The sequence below is a fragment of the Haliotis asinina genome, chromosome 15 (assembly GCF_037392515.1).
Source record: "Haliotis asinina isolate JCU_RB_2024 chromosome 15, JCU_Hal_asi_v2, whole genome shotgun sequence".
NCBI classification, from domain to species: domain Eukaryota; kingdom Metazoa; phylum Mollusca; class Gastropoda; order Lepetellida; family Haliotidae; genus Haliotis; species Haliotis asinina.
In genome coordinates this window covers 45956031-45976058 of record NC_090294.1, presented here as the reverse complement: position 1 = coordinate 45976058, position 20028 = coordinate 45956031, and the positions used below count along the sequence as shown (strand labels likewise).

The 20028-nt window shown below is 35.9% G+C and overlaps 1 protein-coding gene across 2 annotated transcripts in view; it reads left to right on the top strand.

The window, feature by feature from the left end:
• The window catches only part of LOC137265318 (F-box/WD repeat-containing protein 1A-like), a 29274-nt gene that overhangs the window by 2839 nt on the left and 6407 nt on the right, over window positions 1-20028 (top strand). Inside the window, exons 2-9 of one of the 2 annotated variants that reach the window (XM_067800687.1) lie at window positions 9421-9649; window positions 11841-12027; window positions 14103-14196; window positions 14946-15083; window positions 16557-16675; window positions 18292-18397; window positions 19239-19382; window positions 19764-19882. In XM_067800687.1, coding sequence (XP_067656788.1) covers window positions 9421-9649; window positions 11841-12027; window positions 14103-14196; window positions 14946-15083; window positions 16557-16675; window positions 18292-18397; window positions 19239-19382; window positions 19764-19882 — 1136 coding nt within the window. Of the gene's footprint in view, window positions 1-9420; window positions 9650-11840; window positions 12028-14102; window positions 14197-14945; window positions 15090-16556; window positions 16676-18291; window positions 18398-19238; window positions 19383-19763; window positions 19883-20028 lie in introns of both variants that reach the window. The other variant, XM_067800686.1, reaches the window with a different exon arrangement.

The following is a 20028-nucleotide window of genomic DNA, read 5'->3' as shown; positions in this document are numbered from 1 at the left end:
GTCAAGTAGTGAAAAATGGGGGTGGTTCTGTATCAGGGCTGATATAAAGTAAAGTGAATGGATATTAGTGGATGTAAGTATGCCGTTTTGAAAATGAGTGTTTGTTTTAGCAATCCGTGCACCTGTTCTAGTCGACAGGCTGGATTTTCGCCTTTGACCGCTGTACATATCTGTACAGCGCACAGTGCGTCAAAGAAAATTCACTCGCCGGCCAGACGTCGAGCACACCTTGGTATAGTGCGAAGTCGTCTAGTTATATGCTGGACTAATGGCTAGGTATGCATGTAGGTTTGTAATTTTGGTTATTGATGGGATTAGGGCATACAGGCAGATCTCTTATCAGTCTTTTGGTGTTTATGATAGTGAAATAATATTTTTTGAGCGTCATTCATGTGATATGTTGTTTGACAATGAGACTTTGATAATCAATTGAAAAAACTTTCAATCAATAACATTGTATACTATCTTCATGAATAACATGAACAAAATCAATTTAGTTCAATGTTTATTTGTCAGTTGGTGCACGTCCAAGATTTGTAAATACCTCCAGGTAGGATCGCGCTCACAGCCATAACATACAGGAAGTCAAATCTACATATAGCTTGTTGAGGGAGCAGTGTTCTTGTTTAGGTAGTGACTTGCAGTGTAATAACAGTTTTACTGTGGATACATGTGTTATTTAGACCCACGTTCAATTGTATGTTTGAGTATGTAAGTATTGATTAAGGTTACTTAAATGTAGTATATTATGAAAACATGGTTCTAGAAACAACATACTGCTGAGAATATGGCACATGATCAAAATAAGCAATTTGATTGGCTGGTCAGACTGTCAACAAAATGCCTGCTTTACTGCATGTGTTTACTTCGAGAAAACATCTCTATTTGTGAAAGTCTCAATTCTCACCGAATTCACTTTATTGTTGTCACATCTACTCTTTTCATTTACTCATACTTTTCTATTCTGATTTCTGCATTGAATTCGACACACAGATCTTGAGTTCAACATTTCACAATTTTCTCACACACAAATAATTAATGTACGTATCACTTATCTGTAAAATTAGTAATCAAAATTCATAGTACTTGTCAAATACACCATGATTTTGAGTATCTTTTCTAAAAGTGCTTTTTAATCCATTTCTAAAGAAGAAAGGATAGCGATCTTGTGTCCCAAGACATGTATTTGTTACAAGCGATCATGTAGCAGTCTTAGCATCTGGTCTTGTGTTCATGAAGTCATACTTGTAGTCTATAATTTATCAATAATTGATCAACAGAAGACATTGATAATTGATTATGGTTTTAGAGGTCGATTTCCAATTTTAGTTCTTGCGTCGTAAAGAGCTGCAGCGATTCTGTTCAATTCATTGAAAACTGACATTGAATCTCAATTTTCTCTGCGAACCTTATTCTTTGGGTTGTTTTGTTTTGTTATGTTTTTTTTATTAATTTTAGTTGTCTTCATTTTATAGATGGTCACTTCATTGGATCTGCTACTTTACTTGTTTGGTTTTCTTCGGGGTAGGGGGGCGAGGTTTCATTTTTTTAATTTTTTTGGTATGTAATGGTGATTCATTTGTTTATTATGATGTTTTTAGTTTTATTTAAGATTGTCAACCATTGTCTCTATATAAATACCTTGTCACAAAGCAAACAAAATTTAAGACTTTAATGGTTTGTACATCCTTGTATGTCAGTCAGTATTGCATAGCATTTACAATTAGGTGCATGTTTATGCATGATATAGGAAGTATGATAGACCTCAAGCTCATATAGATAAGGCAAGGCTCTTTATATGTATCCAATATGTATTGTTTACATTACTGATGTCACTGAATGGTTTGGATACCTGCTGATACATCTGTTGATACATCTGTGATGTGAAATGACCCTGCGTTTCTAGTTCTTGTCCTAGATTTATCCTTTGCAATATTTATTTGGCATCTTGATAGTTGCAGTTTCGTTCATCTTTAATTGCAATGGGTTGTTATCTTGCAGATCAAACTGACATGGCAAAAATCTTAATCAAGACAATTATTATTGATCTATGTAACATTTGATTAATAAAACAGGGTTAATGAATTTTATTATGAATGTAAGGCAGCTATGATCATTGATTGCTTTCCAAAACATTTTGGAATTTACTGATAAGATGAAGAAGTATACATGTAGTTTTTACATAACTATTGAGATAAGTCGTAGAGATCCATGATCCTGATTATCGATCAGTTGTCAATAAACATCGGTAGTATATTTGAGAAAAACCTAAGAAATCTGAAAGAAATCAGCATATTCCTCATCACTGGCAAGTGTCATATATTCAGGCATTGATTACAGGCAAAATAGTGTCCTGATCATGATCAAGAACTATCCTAGTAATTTATGTACAAAATTATCAGTGAAACAAGTTTCACATGGATGATCATTGAAAGAATTATGTTGACAATATTTCTAATTATCTGTCTTTTCTTCAGCCTGGTTGTTGGCATAAATCATCTTGCATGTTTGACAATTTATTACTATTAGTGGTAGTCCAATTAATTCAAATAATCAGAAATGTTATTTTACAGTAACTTAAAGACCAAGCATATTGATCGCATTTTCTCATAATCAAACGCAAGAAATTTGGAACACTTGTTTGCATTAACAATATTTATCACAAGGTTCGTTTCGTCTGTCATTAAATTTACATTTCATAAGCACTACAAGACCAGGGATTGGGAAAGGCAAGGGCCACGGGCCATTTTGCACATTAGAATAAGAAAGGTCCCATTAAATTTTGTTTTTGATACAAGGGCAGTGGCCCATTCTGAATTGAGAAAATCACTAACACTCCTGACAATGGCCCATTGTCAAAGTTCTCTATCCCAGTCCCTGCAAGACATGAAGTTTGTTATAAGTCATGATTGAATTTATCTTAAGGATATACTAGTCATGCTTAAAAGTGTGAAATTTGCAAATACATTTTGTGCAGTTAGAAAGAGACCAAAGATCTATATTTTTCCTTTACATTTTGAGTGCATTAACAAACATACCAGGAAAATTTGACAAATGATGCTAACCAGTTATTTTTGATGATTGATCTGTTATTCAGTTACGAGATTTTAGCCAACACTACAATGTATGCTTTGTGTACATGCGGGTTACTGAGTTCAGAACCCATTACATTTGACTTAATAATATCTTAAGCACTCAAATGCCAGGTCTAGTAGGTATATTGTACTTGTCATCTTAAATACCTATGTGCTGAAGATGATGAAGACTTAATCACCACTGATTACTTAATCATGACTGTCATTGAAAGTGTTGAAATACATAACCCACAGAAAGTGTTACCTTTTCTGGACCCTTGACCCGAGGCAATGACCCATGACACTTTGCATCATTGCCCCTGGAGTGAACCATATCTGTCAGTCAGGGGTGATTTACTAGGTCATGGGTCAGTGACTACTCGTCAGGATATCAGCAGTCTGACTTGAAGTTGAAAGGAGAAAGGTTACAGGTAAACTGTGGTGACTGAAGGATTTGATTGCAATTTATGTTGAAGGTAATATTGAGTGAGGTTGAGATTACCATTCAGTGTTTGAAATTAGGTAGATAATGGTACTTGTTTTAACCTTGAAAGATTGGATTAAGGTACCAACTTGAAACTGGTTGGATTAAGGTACCATATGCAGTACTCATAGATCTTTGTTCCTGATAATTGAAAACTGATTATTCATGCCACAAACATATGAAAGATAAGGAATAGAAATATATGACAGGTGTTTTGCCTGTTATTAAAGTTCTGTTAATCATGTTTTGAAATGCAAACATAATAATGGGGTTTCATGTTGCGTCACTAACATGAGCATGATTAGACTGAAAAAGTTTCACGGTTATAATGTGTCCTTGCATGTTTTCTCTTTAGGATAATTATATATTTATGTAAGACTCTCACGTAAGGATAACTTAATCTTACATGACAGTGATGTTTTGTTGAGTCCATTAAGTGTTAACATTATTTGAAAATAATAATTAAATTTTGTAGTAGTCAGACTGTTAGCTTACACAGCTAATCTTTCACAGCTGTCTAAATGTTTGATAAAAATCAAATAGTCCTTGTCTTTACTCCAGTTTTATTTCGGTGGTTTCAAGATTCAGAATAATGGGAGAAAAACTGAAGTCACTGGAATCTTTCATTTAAAACATTTCTTTTCAGAATGGTAGTAAAATTGTGCATCAGACATGAGAAATTTATCAGGATTCCGATTGAAGTTTTGTTACCATGCTATCAGTATGATTTGTTGACATTTTGCCCGGTGATTGTATGGCAGTGTTTCAACAGGGAGATTCATGGATACTAGTCCTTTAGTCTGAAGCTATTAGAAATTTATATATACTAGTTGTTTTATTGTAATATATAGTCACTATTTATAACTTCTAGTACAAAAAGTGCTGTGGAATGGTTGAATTTGATCAGTGGATTTTCCCACTGAGAGTGATAGGATATATCTGTTTCTTTGTGATTACTCTTATTAGGGTATGAAGCTCCCAAAAATCTGAAGCAGACCTATGGGCTGGTTAGATGTAAAACTTGTGAGCCCTAACCAAAATGTACCTGCCCACAGAAAATACTAATCTACTTTATATAATTCTATTAAAACTTGTAAAATATTGAAAAAAAATATATTAACTTCATATTCATGTCTAAATTTTAACCCAACCATCGGGCAGGTGAATTTGAGAATCTGGCAGTCTGTGTTGAAAATAACCTGTTAGTGCAGTCAAATTTCCCACGCTGCTCTTACAGTGGTTTAGTCTTCAGACCCCTAAACATACTACGTCTTTACTAAGTCTTTAAATTTCGGCACAGTGAGTCCAAGACTTATACTCTCAGTTAAAAACAGTGGTGAAAAAAATGAAGGGAACAATCCTGATATTAAAAAGCTGATTAGATCTTTACAAAATCTTGCAGTTGATATTGTTCCTTAGGGTATGTTACACTGAGTACAAACATGTTTTGGATAGTAAGGAAACCGGACATGCCTTCTTGAATTACTGTTACACCTAGTTGAGATGTGTGCCCATGTAACAGATTGTGACGGTAAGGGAATTAAGCTGATTTGCAAGTATGAGTATCATCACTTCCTCAAGTGCACTTCCCGCAACTGACCCCATTAGATGCTCACAAGTCTCCATACAGGAGGAACATATGGCTCAGTTTCTATGAAGGGAAGTGAAATTCTGGTTTTTTAGAGAGAGTAAAATTTTATGCTGACTTTGACATCTGCAGAGCGAAGTGTTTTCAGGTCACAGTCACTTTTTACAGTGGCAGATTTTCAAAGTTTCTCCTGAAAGTGAATCTGGATTAACATGTTACTGTTGATATTGATGTGTGTTTAGGTGTATACTGATGCATGATGTCATGGTATATATTCTAATTAGTTCTTGTATCGGGTGGAAATATTTTGAACCAGATTAGCGTAAACATTATGCAGAGCCTTTAGACAAAGGCAGCCAATGAAGTCCAGGAGAGAGCAGTAAACTGTGGAAAAGGTTCACACTTAAGATGTATATAGCCTCAAAAAGTTCAGACAAGACAGTCCCATATAGTGTGCTCAGTAATGTGGCACATTTTCTCTGGAGACACTACCAGACTGTTTATGTGTAAACTCCCACTGTTAAAGTCTGAGTAATTTACTGTTTGTTCCATTAAAAATGTGTTAAGTTGTAATCCCCCAAATTAAACACCCCTTTAGTCTAGTTTGATGAATATTTGCAATGAGTTCAAATTATAGCTTTGAAAGTAAGTTCACAGAACGTGTTACAGATTGGACTGATAACAGTGTATTAATGTTGGTGTTATTGTTCTGACTTAGGTTTATGGTTTAGGACAAGCTGTCCTTGTTGGATCAGCTTGCTGTGTAGAATGACACATGAAGTTGTCGTGGCAGACTTGGGAGGGTGAGGTAGACAAATGGTGAAAGCATTCTCCCTTCGTGTAGATGACTCAGGTTTTATTCCCCACATTGGTACGTGTGATGCCCAGTTCAAGTGTACCCTGTCATGATATTGACAGAATAGTGATAAAAGTGGTGTAAACCTTCCTGCGTCACTCATAGCAGATGGGTTGGAAGTTTGTTTATTAACAAGATGCAAATTTTGACACAATCTCTGATCAAAGCATGAAATAAACACAAGAAAGTTGATAGCATGTCCTTGATCTGATTTTCAGTCTGATTTGTCTGAGTAATTGCTTCATTATCATAGATCGATTAAATGCATGTCATTTACAAGACTCAAGACACAAGGCTTGTATTGTTCAGTCAAGTAAGATCCCACACCTTAAGCCTTAAGCTGCATGATGGACATGTCAAATACAAAGCTAATGATTTGGTATCAAATTTGCCAAGGTAATGCTTTACTCAAAACAAGTTCATTGAATGATATTGGCACTGTTATAATTGTTAAGTATTATTGGCATCATAGTGGATTCTTTGCAGCCATTAGATTTTTCCAGGCTTACTGGAAACACATGCTTATCTTCACCCCAAAGTCTGCCATCATTGTCCATACATATAGCACAGATTCCTCGATTGGAATTGCAAATTACCCAGTTCATGTAGTTATGATAATAGCCAATGTTCTATGCTAAGCAGGAAGGTCTTTTATTCCCCAATAACAAGACCAGTAAACAGTTTACTCTTAGGAGATAAACATCATGTGTTGGCCAATTTCCGGGTGTTATTGAGTATTTGAAGCACGGGAATGCATTTGGAACCGACGGCGTCAGCCGGAGGTTTCAAATGAAATATTCCCGTGCTTCAAATACTCAATAACTCCCCGAAATTGGCCAACACATGATGTTTATCGACATTGTAAACAAAAAAGTAAACCAAAGGGGTTTTACTGTCTGCACTCGTTTACATCGAGTATGAGTACAGCAGTAAAGTGTCATCAGCTGGCCGTTTCAGCTGGTTCCCATGGTAACGTCTGGAGTTGCTCATTTGTGACGTCATTCTAACTTTACGTCACAATATGGTTTGAATGACATCACCACTGTTGATGACACAACAAAACAATTGTTTACGTGTAAATACGCAGTGAATAGTCTTACAGTTTCTGGGAATCTAATACCATTTGATCATGTTTTTCAACCAATCAGATTACAGAACACAGTGACTTTTGGTTTACAATAACAAAAGGATATCCTCGATATCTCGAGTATACATTCCAATAAATCAACAGTATACACTGGATGCATCTTTGGCTCAGCCCAATGAATTTATTACCTCTCATGGCTGGCTTTTTATCCAATCATTTGTCTGCACAGGGAAGTGATTGACTAAGCTGATTGACTAATGTGAGAATTGGCTAATGTGAGAATGCGGAGCCAGCAACGGGATGTAATAGAATTGATAAAGCTGTAGATGCATCCAGGGTATAGTGGAGATTTATCGTAACATATACACTGGACATATCAAAGATGACAAAGAGGCTGAGTATGGGAATCCTTGATAAATCCCTCGCTAGGTTTATATGTGAGTGGAGTTTTGTTACTTGACTGAAACAGTTTTTGTTAAGGATCCGACTTTTGTCTAAGGTGCATACTTTCTGCTTTGCAAACATTCTTGTTACAAAGTAATTTTTAATGATCATCGACTATGGGTCCAGAATGTCCAACCAGTACAATATTCCTGATAAAAATTGGTTGGAAATGCTATGCTACATGTTGACAATAGTTTTGATGGAATATTGCTGAAGATGACATAAAACAACTCTCCCACTCACTCGCTTTGGTCCGGCTTTTGCTGTAAACAAGTGTGTCTTATAAGTATTTTTATATCATGTTGTAGGCTCTATTAGATATAAATCTTTTTTAAAGATTTTAGATTGATTGTTATGATGTTTTTAATGAATAAAAGGCAGTTGTATCGCCTAGTTATGAAAGTGTTCACTCGTCACAACGATTAACCCGGGTTCGATTCCCCCCTGTTGTCTTCTCTCATTCCTCCGGCTGTTATGTTGCTTGGATATTACTAAAAACGACATAAAACACACTCACTTTCTCAAAATGGATAATGTTTTAATGAATTATCAGCTTTTAAGAACTAAATAAGTTATTGCATTGGCACTTAATGTCAGAATTCCTTGAAAATTGACTTTCAGACATGTCTGTGGCTTACTTTAAAGTCATTGACAGGTCTAGATCTTATGTTGACAGTTATTTGAAGTTGTAATTTATACCATTAAGAGTCAAATGTGCTAGGTTATATGATTTCAACATTCCAGGCTTGAATGTAGAACACTGTTAGAAACAGCATGTAATGAAATCTATATTGACTGGTGAGCTCTCCTGTGAAATATTAGCCGTGCATGGTGTATGTGTCAATCATGTAGTTGATGGTACACAGGAAACTTGACGGTCCAGGAAGGTGATCAATACCCACAGACAAGATGATTACAATCTCCACCAAGCCTATCCTTCATTATGTTAGCTTCCATCTCAGCCATGTTCATCATCCCTTTGTTGTTTGGAAAATTTGAATTTTAATATCAGACTCTCCTCTTGTGAGCAAAGAGAAGAAATTTCATTGTGGTGACTTGGTCATGCATGACAGCGAATGACAAACCAGAGGATACAGTTGATTCTTGGCTGCAACAAATGAACCATGTGTGGACAAAGGGTAGTGGCTCACCTTTCAACTGTCAAGGTTCAGATGACCATTGGTCAGAAAGGTCAGGTTTAAGTCACTGAGATTACTCAACCCTATGTGTCAGTAATAGATTCAGCTGTTGTATGAATACAGCAAGTCTGTTCATTGTGTCAACATTATGCATATGGTGAAAGTCCTTGCTCTGTTTAGAAGTTTTACATGTGCAGGGTTTTAAGATGGCTGGCTTTGATGATTACAATGGTGTTTTTTTGCTGCTTAGTCATGAGAGCGTGTTCAAGGAAGTTGACAATCCCTGCAGTTAACCCTGACCAGAGTATTCAAGTTAAGCTACAGTCATCGTTGACCATGAGAATAAGCATGATATTTATAGATATAGGGCTACAGTGTCTTTTGTCATAAATTGTGATCTGGTCAATTGTTACTGTTGGAAAGGGAGAGTTCTTTACTTGTTGACACTTTTGGAGGTCGTCTCACCTGTTTGTGTTTGTTTAGCAACACATCCGTCAGTTGGAAAAGTATTTAGTTCGTGGCAGCTGCAATGAGTTGCATGACTCTTGTGACTTTTACAAGTGTATTTGCAAAGTGAACATTGTCATGCTTGGAGGGAAAAATTGACTTCTTAAATCTCATGATGGTATCCAAATCATCAAATGTGAATTTCAGCAAATCGACTTTCAGTGTTGGTCAACACAGTTTCAAACAAATATTTGCAGTGAAGAAATTAAAATTAATAATTCCGTGTTTTGCCTTTCCACAGGCAGAGAGTGCTGCTGTAGTGAAGAGTTCCACAAAGATGACACCAGAGTATTCCGAGAAGTTTTTACAGGAGAGAGATCTTTGTACCACACAGTTTGAGAAATGGACTGAATATGAACAAATTGCATTTGTTGAACATTTATTATCACGGATGTGTCATTATCAACATGGACAGATTAATGCTTACCTTAGACCCATGCTACAGAGGGATTTTATAACAGCACTTCCAGGTAAGGAACAAGACTTTTCTTTTTGCATGATGGAGAGATTGAGTCATGATAAGCAGTTTCATGATTGTTAAGGAGTGGCTTTGAATGTCTGGCGTTAGAAAATGTTTTGGGCCACTCTTGATTTTTCAGTGTTAAAACACGACAGATGGTCAGAATGCCATGTTCACTAAAATTTAACGTGTACAGACAGTATTTTGGAAACATCCTGTGATTTGCATCATGCTAAATATTTTTTCTCATATTGATATGATAAATTTGATGCATTACAGTAAGTAAAAATATTTGTCCAATGTCCTCAAATGTATATAATTATTACCGAGGAGAGGCCTTTCTTTGTTTATGTACCAAGTTCTGAAATAGGCTTTCATTTTCAAAGACAATGAGGAATTTTAGGTTGATGCTATATGGGCTAATATGATCACACATCTCGAAAATGAATGTTTGAAATTTCCAATGACCCTTGTCATTACATGAATCCCTCTGTTTCTTGGTGTAATGTTTTTTTGGTTCAGTGGCAGGTTGTATATTAAATGCTTCAGAATCAACATGATATACCAATATTGTATCAGTTTATTTATCATAAGAATATTAGTGTTCAGATAATTTGTGACATGTAATAAGTCATGTTTTGTTGTTTTTTAGTTAGAAAATAGATGATGTGAAATCTGTGTTTCTATTTCTCTGTTTTATACTGGTAAGATATTACAATGATTGTTAAATCTAAGGGTTGATGATTGCTGTGTTGAAATTCTCATTGAAAATATTATATCATGGACTGTTACCACAGTGCTTCACATGTGCCAAATGTCCAACAAATACATTTCTTATCAATACAGCTGGTCAAAAGACATGTCTAGTTCAAAGTCTTAGATCTATTATTAGCAATGATGAGCTTTAAAGTATTAACCTTTACCAGTTTCCCATGTGTTTGGCAAATAAATATGGCACAAAACAAATAAGGAGTGAATACAGGATTTTGTTGCATGAAATAAGAATGGTCCACTGGCACCATGTCTGGACATATGCTTGCGATTTCATGCTGTAACCATGATTACAGGTACTGTATGTTTTGTACGTTTCGTAGTGGTTATCTCTAATCTGTAACCAAAGGATCTGCTCTTCAGTCTTTAAGTAATTTACTAGTTAACTTGGCAAACATGATTAGCTGCCCAGAAATGCACTGATTTTTGTTATTTTGTAACTTTTCTGTCAAATTTTTAACTTTTATCATGCCCAAACATTTCACATTGATGCAAGTGTAGAAAAAGAAAGACCAACAGCTAGTCTCTGAAATGAACATATTGTACTGAAAAAAGTTCATAGCGAAAGAAAATTAAATGAAAAGGAGCCGTGAGACTTTTATTTTCCTGAAGCAGGGGAAATCTAGACTTGCCACATTTTCTAGACTTGCATGGGCTTTCTTGGTTATATTTGCTTCAGGGTCTATATGAGAGACTTTGAAAATGATGATGCTACAATGAAACAAAATGGAAACAAAATGTTTCTGACTTTCCAAACATTCTTGTGATATTGTGACTATATGGACTGTAGTAACGTGTAACCATTATAAGCACCTTGACACATTTGATGTCTTATCCCATTTGTAATGACAGTTTCTGATAATATTTCATTATGACTTTAGTCATCTAAATGCAAGTTTTTATGGAAAATTGTTGTGGGGGTATTATTGTGAGGGTGGATTGGTAGACTACACCTCAGAATTTTGGTAACATTCAAACACAAACTAAATTTAAACTCTTTACCGAACTCTAACCTTTTATTAGAGGCATATGTGTCTTTTAATGTTTGGCTAGATGTGTCTAAATTGGAAACAGCTGTACAGATGGTGTAAATACAGCTAGGGTCAATGCAGGAAGCAAGTATAATGTAAGTCCTAATGGTGCCTAGTTTGGTGATCTCCCTTCAGTTGTCTGTGATCTGTAATCTATTTTAATCTATTTGTCCAAATTTGAAGTCCAATTTTAAAGACCGATGCTAGTTTTACTCTTAAAAATCTGTGACAGTTGTTTTTACTGTCCTTCATTGACAGGTTTTTGTAATTTTGGTGTATTTGTGGTGAATTTACAACTTGTTTTAGTCATGATAAGGCTGAAACATTGCAAACGTAACGTTCAGCTTTCACTCACTTACTTTTTGATTAATAATAAGAGTGTGGCATGTGTGTTTGTAGCCAAAGGTCTCGACCATGTGGCAGAGAACATCTTGGGCTACTTAGATGCTCCCTCGTTGTGTGCAGCAGAGCTAGTGTGTAAGGAATGGTACCGTGTCATCTCAGAAGGGAACCTGTGGAAGAAACTCATAGAACGCAAAGTGCTCACAGATAGTCTGTGGAAGGGGCTCGCAGACAGGAGAGGATGGTAGGTTACCTTTTGTTTGTTGTTGACTTTGTACTAGACAGTCTGTGTGAGTTACAGAGTGCATTATGTGACTGAGGGGTTGGCTATCAGGATGTATTCAGGGAATCCAAACTGACTGCTTTGTAGGCTCATTTGTTTGTATTTTGTGGAGTTATTTCCTTAATTTCAGAGGTATTTCATAAATTTTCGCTCATTCATTGACATAATGTAACTTTATACTGTTAAGCCTCTCCTGTTATCAGTGAAACCACCATAGCAGCACATAGAACCAAGTCATCTCCTGAAAAATCATAATGTTATTGTTCGTTAGTGTGAATAATGATAGCCCTCTGGGCAGTGTATCTCAAGATCAGATCGCAGAAAAGAATTTAAATTCAACATAGCCTGCTCATCCAAAAAACATAAAAAGACTAGTGCTTCTTAGACATAAAAATGTCTCAGAACGATCTTGAAAATATGGAAAAGATGAAACACAGGAAGAATATAAAAAAAATTTAACAGTGATGGGCATTTTTCTGCGATAGAATCCCACAACATTCCAGAGCTCCAGATAAGATTTGGCTTTCGTAGGGACTGTACCCACCAGATTTCTTCGGAGTGGGAATTTCATTTTCCGTGACCCTCTGCTTTCAAACATAATGTACTGCCTTGTGTAATACCCAATCAAAACCCACTTAATCAGAACGGAAATAATTTCATAAAAAATGTCACTCACCTTATACTGACAGTACAACTTAATAGCAATCAGTGTCTTTTTCATTATGCAAGCAATTTTCCTAAGTATATTCCATACGCAAATGTTTTAAACCTTTGTGTGTCTAACATTTTAAGTACATAACTGGCACACAATTGGGTATTATGCAGGACGCAATTTCTATGCATATTTTACCCGGATACACAGCTTATCTGGGCTTCTGAGATTCCATGCAGATTAAGAGTCAGTGTGCTTTTGATAAGTTTGAGATGGGGGATAAGGTTTAATCAAAACAACTTAGCTTGGCTTGATACTCCATGTTCTGTTTTCAAGGTAGAGGTCACATAGTTGCCATAGTGAGCATCAGAAAGGAGCATGCGAATCTCAAGTGGGACTCAACCGAAAAAAAACCCCACTAACATCTGTACTTTACTGAGAACATGCAGTTCCAAATATGACATGTTACTGGTGAACAAAGATAAGTTGAGCACCAACCTGACAAAAAATGTCTATACCCAGTATTTTTGTCGTAAAATGGTTTGGAAAAAAATATTTGCTCAACCCTATGAAGATCCAGGTTAAAATTGATCTTTAGTAATGCATTAATGGGATTTGATGGACATTCTCACTGATTTGGTTGACATGTGTCATTGTATCCCAGTTGTGTAGATTGATGCTCATGCTGTTGATCTCAAGATTGTTTGGTTTGGACACAATAATTTACAGACTACTGCCATATAGCTTGAATGTTGCTGAGTGCTATGTAAAACTAAAACGTACTCCCTCACTCTTTTGCTCAGTCAATTTCATCGTGGTGTCCCAACACCTTTTTTTCTGATAGCAATGTCATAAGCTATTATTCAGCCACTGCTGAACTAACACATGTTATACGTGTTTAAGAATGTTCGGTAAACCAGTAGGAGTAAGAATGGGCTTTGTGAGATGTAACTGCAGTGTTTTGGCAGTCAGTAATCGCCGTACATAGGTTTAACAAAAAGAATTCTAAGTAAAGACAAGCTTATCTGAATCCGGCTTGGCTAATGCACTTGCTGGAATGGCTCTGTTGTTTGTTATACCTAATGTGCGAGTGACTTTGCTGGCACTGTCAGATTCAATGTGTACGTGGAAGTACATGCATTTGGAAGTGTTAAGGGATTTTGATTAAAGACCATCCAGAATTAGTCAGTTATGATCAGATCTCAGGTAATGTGAGGTCACAGGTTAGTCAAATTTCAAGCTGAAACATTCTATGATTTACAGAAAGTTCAATTTGTTAACATGCCTGTATCACACATTATTGAGTTAAATAGGTCTGTCCTTGACCTCAAACAAAGCTTTTAGATATGACATTCCACTGACATCAAAGTGTATTCTTTTACAGGTGCCAATTCTTGTTCAAACCTAAACCTGGAGAACCACCAAAAGATCATAAATTTTACAGAAGTCTGTACCCGCAAATTATTCAAGATATTGATGTAAGTATCATGTTAAATACCTTTCCATCCCTGCTTCTGGACCATATAAATCAGTTGTTTTTTTATTCTAGTGTTTGATACTATTTGGCTACATAACGCCTAATGTATTTTACTTATTAACATCATACCCTCTGAAATACTGATTAAATAGTCCATATTTTTTATTTTGATTTACATTTATTTTCTTTTGTTCCATTAAGATATTGAGGATTCAACAAATATATATAATTGTGTTAAAAGAAATCTTAAATAAGGTCAGGTTAGACCTTTGAAATCACTAGTCAAAGTAATATTCTTACTAAATGCTAAATGTATTTTACTTTGACCAATGTATGAAGTGAATGTTGCCCAAAATAAAATCTTTAAAAAAAAATCTCGTAAGGTTGCATTTGGGCCCAATCAAAACATTAGTATTTTATTTTTTGAGCAAGGAAAATTGTGTCCTCAAAAAATATGACCTGTTGATCAGTAAAAGAAGAAATAATCTTGGCCTGGCCTAAATGTCTTTCCTTAGCACAGTAATCAGTTGGTTTACATATGTCCAGTGAAGAATATGTGACAAGTGCCATCATTGGGAGAAATTGAATTATTTCTTTACCACTTGCACAAAAAGAGTTATTACCTTGATGATACATAGTTTCTGAAAGAACTAAACATTGAGCTCACCTGAAGACTATAGTTACCATCGGGCAAATATGTTCTTTATTCTATTCCCTGGGTTTCAATGCAAGGTGATGTTTGTTTTTCAGAGAATAGAAAGTAACTGGCGTACAGGGCGCCACACATTACAGCGGATACATTGTCGCAGTGAAACCAGCAAGGGAGTGTACTGTCTCCAATATGATGATAGCAAGATCATCAGTGGGTTGAGAGACAACACTATCAAGGTATATGTACGTGTATTGCTTTATTTTCTCTCAAGTAAGTGCAGTAAAAGAAACCCTTTTCACCACGCAAGCAACATGCTATCATTTAGCTTTGGCTACAAATTATCTAATGACTGAATTTTTTATGCGCAAAAGTGTTTTTATTTGACAAATGTTAACTTTTTATGAAAACATTCCATGTTTAAAATGTCATTTCTAGGCATTATACTAATTTTGAAAGAGCTGGCATGAATGGTAGTTGCCTTGGCTACTGAATTTATGCATCTAGGATTGTATTTGGATTGTTTTTTAGAAACCTTGGCTTTATTTGATCTGGAACTAATAGATCCTTCAGGTCTTTTTTTCTCTTTGTTCAAAAATAAGTCTCATGTGATATTAATAAATTTTGACAGATTTATGAAAGAAATGTTAACCTACTTGGTAAAGAGATTCCATATTATTGTTAAGTTGTCTGTTTGATGATGGTCTGGCTGTCCAGTTGAAAAATTATCCAGCATTTTGAAAACCTTGAAAAAAAGATTGTATAAATATGTACCGGCCATTCCCTATCTAAAACATTGTCTAGAGCCCTGACCTGTGTGTTCTAAGCCTGCTGACCTGACTCAAAGATAGAGACAGCTTTGCCTGGTTCAGAGTTGAATGGCTGACTATCTGCTCCTTTGGTCATGATGATGATATAACATTCCTAAAACTTGCTCTGTAATTGTCTTAGCGTTCATCATGCATTTAAACTTTGTATTTATGTAGTTTTACTTCACAGAATAAACTTAAAATTATAAAGAAATACAAATTCACAAAAAAAGTTTATGCCTTACATTTACAATTTGTCAAATGAAAGAAACATGTTTTATCAACAATGTTCCAAGCTAGGTGCCATTCCTTTTCTTGAATTTTTTTTTTTTTTTTTGATTTAGATAGATTTTATGATATTTGAGAATAGTTGTGATTATGTCAAATATCTGATTGATTGGGTAAATTTTGTTTTTATGAAGTTCTGATATGTTACTTTCTTGTGAACGTAGAATCTGTGTTTGTCATTTTAAGCAAAGACTTAGGAAGTATGCTGATACTTGGTGGAAAGGGCTTTCTTCTTTTAATTATCATGGCTGTAATTGCTGTTTGGCAAATGGTGCTTCATGTGCAGTTTTGCTTTAGACTCATACAGTACTGGCTTTTGTAAATATAGGCTGTGGGGAATGGATGCACAATTTAGCATGCCTTAATAACTTTATGCATGGCAATTGTACATGTATGTAAATTGTAATGAATGTGTATACTGAAATCATAAATCTGTATTAAGTCTTAGTAAAGTTAAAGAAATTTAATGAAAATTTAACCAGATTCGTGCATCAAGAGTAACATTTGTTCCATGTAAATGATAAAGGTATATTGGAGATTGTATTATGGGTTCCCCCAGTACTGTAAGGGTTGGGCCATCTCTATGTACTAGTACATGGCTTGACATGTTTGTAGATGTGGGACCGCAACACGCTGGAGTGTGTTCAAGTATTGACAGGCCACACAGGATCTGTGCTGTGCCTTCAGTATGACGAGAACATCATCATATCCGGATCCAGTGACTCAACAGTCAGGTCAGTACAAGAAGATAAGATCTGTTATGAAATAGCAAGGATTGTGGAATTGGAGGGAGGGGAAATGTTGTTTCAAATACATGCAGATTTTCTAACCAAGTTTTCAAGGAAGTGTCCCATTAGAAATACTAATTTCATTGCTAAACATTGCTCAGCTTGTAAACTGAGATGTTTTAATACATGTCAGTGGAAACATAGAAAAATGCGTTGATTGTGACAAGCTGTCTCTGTCCATTTAAGTGACATCTGTGCGTTAGCGTGCCTGTCTGCTAATGACAATATGCAATACACAATCTTAACCATTGACCACATGCAGTTCACACCTATCAGGCTATACACCATAAACAGAATACATTGATTTATGGCTTGTGCACCTGGGTTCTGTCTCTGTCACATTATCTAATTACAGGCAGTTGTGATACTTGTACACGTGACGTGTTATTTTATCTGTTGTTTGCAAACAAACTGCATCTATTTTTCCTGAATGACTGGATCAGACAGAAACCGCAAAAAAATTCAGATTGTCAGGTTCTGCCTTGTACTTGGACAAACGACAGTTTCCAGCCACGCAGTAGTTCACCATCTCATTTTTGGTTGATTGGATCGAACACAAATACATGTATTTACAAAACCCAATTTCTCTATATGAATAACAACTTCTGTTGTACATGATGTTTCAGTATGGATTCTTTAGGTATGCCATTATCACTCTCGCTTGACAATGGTGTATGAATCCATACCAAAATGTTGCATCATGTACAATAAAAGAAGTTGTTATAGTTAAAAGAAATCTTACTTTCTTATTACTCACCATACTTCTGAAATGCCAAACAGATCATCTCTATATACACACAATGAGCCTTCTGCATATCTGCAAATGAACCAGGCAGCAAATGAAAAGTGTCTGTTGCACTTGAGTGCACACCCACCCACTCCTACCGGGTTTGGTATCCCAGGTGCTTTGTTTTGAAGGAAGTAAACCCAAGTACAAAACATTGCACTTCAGTTTCGCAATTGTATGCTTATAACTTTGTTTTGTTTTTCACAGTCAGCAGCGTATACATATTGTATGTCATGAATAAGTGATAATTCTGATTTAATCATGTTTGGGATTTTTGGGTTGCATGTGACCTTTAATCTGTGCAAGGTTGTTTAGAGATGAGATCTAAAAATGTAGAGTCTCTGATTTAGGTTATTGTGGTGAACTGGTTCCTTTTGCTATTTTGTAATATATTTTTCAAAATCAACTTAAAGAGTATCCGTTGTAATGATCTATAAGGTTGAAAACAGCTGAAGAGATTGGTTCAGGCTGAAAATGTAGCATAATGACTAACTAAGTTGAAAAGAGCATAAGTGATTGGTTCAGGCTGAAAAAGTTTTGATCATTTCCAGAGCATGTCTTGAAGACTTTACATTCCTTAACCAAACTTGGTAAACAGGTAGGCTTGGTTGTGAATTTGGGGGACAGGGTACAAGTGGTGTTGCAGTTTGTGTGACGTTTGTTTTGTATCAGTGCATGGAAAAGGTCAGATATTATGCAAAGCAGCTTTACATCCAGTTCACTAGCTCAAATGCTGTTGAATGTTTACATCAAATCACAATGTCTCCTGTTACAGAGTGTGGGATGTGAAGACTGGGGAGATGCTTAACACACTGATCCACCACTGTGAGGCTGTCTTGCATCTCAGGTTCAATGATGGCATCATGGTCACCTGCTCAAAGGTCAGTCTCTTTTCCTGAACGCATTTGCTTTTGGATGGAGAATTGATGTTGAAATCCAGCTTAAAAGCAATAGAGTTTGTCCTAGATGTAGTGCTGAGAGATGAAAGAGTCCTTAAATTCAAATTACAGTTGGATGAGGTCAGAGGACCTAAGTAACCTTCTTGATTTAGACACTGGATGCTTAAGTTTAAGTCAACTAAAACCAGGCAATGAAATACTCATTATTGCAAGAGATTTGTCTTAGTCCTTAATTATCATCATTAATTTTTCAGTTATCGAATGAAATGTTCTATTAGGTGTATATTTAGGAGATAAACATACTGTGTTGGGAAATCAGAGGTAAATAACGAAAGTATAATAGCTCTAAATTTGATCTAAAACCAAACGCATAGCTATTATAATTTTGTTTTATACCACTGATTTTCCAACACAATACGTTTATCTCTATTCTACCATTACCGTGTTATTCAGATTTTAAACAAATACTTAAAGTGTTGGAAAATCAGGGGTATATGATGTGATTATATTCCCCTGAATGACTTTGATTAACCAATCACAATCCAGTATTTACTGAAGTCATGGTAGAATGCTAAGTAGAGGTGAAGATCTTATGATGGCATGGTTTATGAAAGAGGTAGATCTATCTTCTACAAGGCTCAGGGAATTTTCTTTGACACAGTGGCAGTGTAAATCAGCTTTCCTGCTTCTGGCCGCAAAAAACAAAACAAAAAAATTAAAATGTTTGTGTGAAATAAGTGGATATTTTTGTGGGAAAAGGGTGCAATTTGTATGACATTGTTGTGAAAAATGCCTCTAATCTGAATGGAATTGCTCTAACTAGGACCGCTCGATAGCTGTATGGGATATGCAGTCCCCTACGGAAATCAACTTGAGGCGAGTGCTTGTGGGTCACCGAGCTGCTGTCAATGTTGTTGACTTTGATGAAAAATACATTGTCTCAGCGTCTGGAGACAGGACAATCAAGGTTTGTGTACATCAGATCTTTACATCAGCCACAGCATGTTTATGTATTTACTCATTTGTTAGCTCAACAAGACTAGTCAGTTGAGCTTAAGTGTTGGTATTCCATCTGTAACGTTTTCAGGAAGAGCAATAGGGAAGAGCCTAGAATTCTGAGAGGGTCCCAGATATGATACTCGGTGCTTGAGAACAGATTTCCTTATCTTGTTCAGTCACAACAGAGCTTTAAAAATCTTGCACAGAAAAAGGCAAGAAAGATCCCATGGAATGTAATGTGACCAGCAGTGCCAAGTTTCAGTGTTATGATTTCCCTTACAGTTGATAAACATTACACATGATTATGTTTCTTGACTTTCTGTAGTTTGTTGTTAATTTTATGTTTCAGGTGTGGAACACCTCTACCTGTGAGTTTGTGCGGACACTAAATGGCCACAAGAGGGGTATTGCCTGCCTTCAATACAGGGACAGACTAGTTGTTAGTGGTAGTTCAGATAACACCATACGGTGAGTACACACAGTCACTGCAAACAAAGTTGAAATAGGCTTGATTGTCTTTGTCATGTGGTCAGTGATCGTAAGTGAAGAGGTCCTTCCATTTGACGCAGACCTCAAGAACATGAGGACATACCTCCATACCTAGTGTTTGTAAT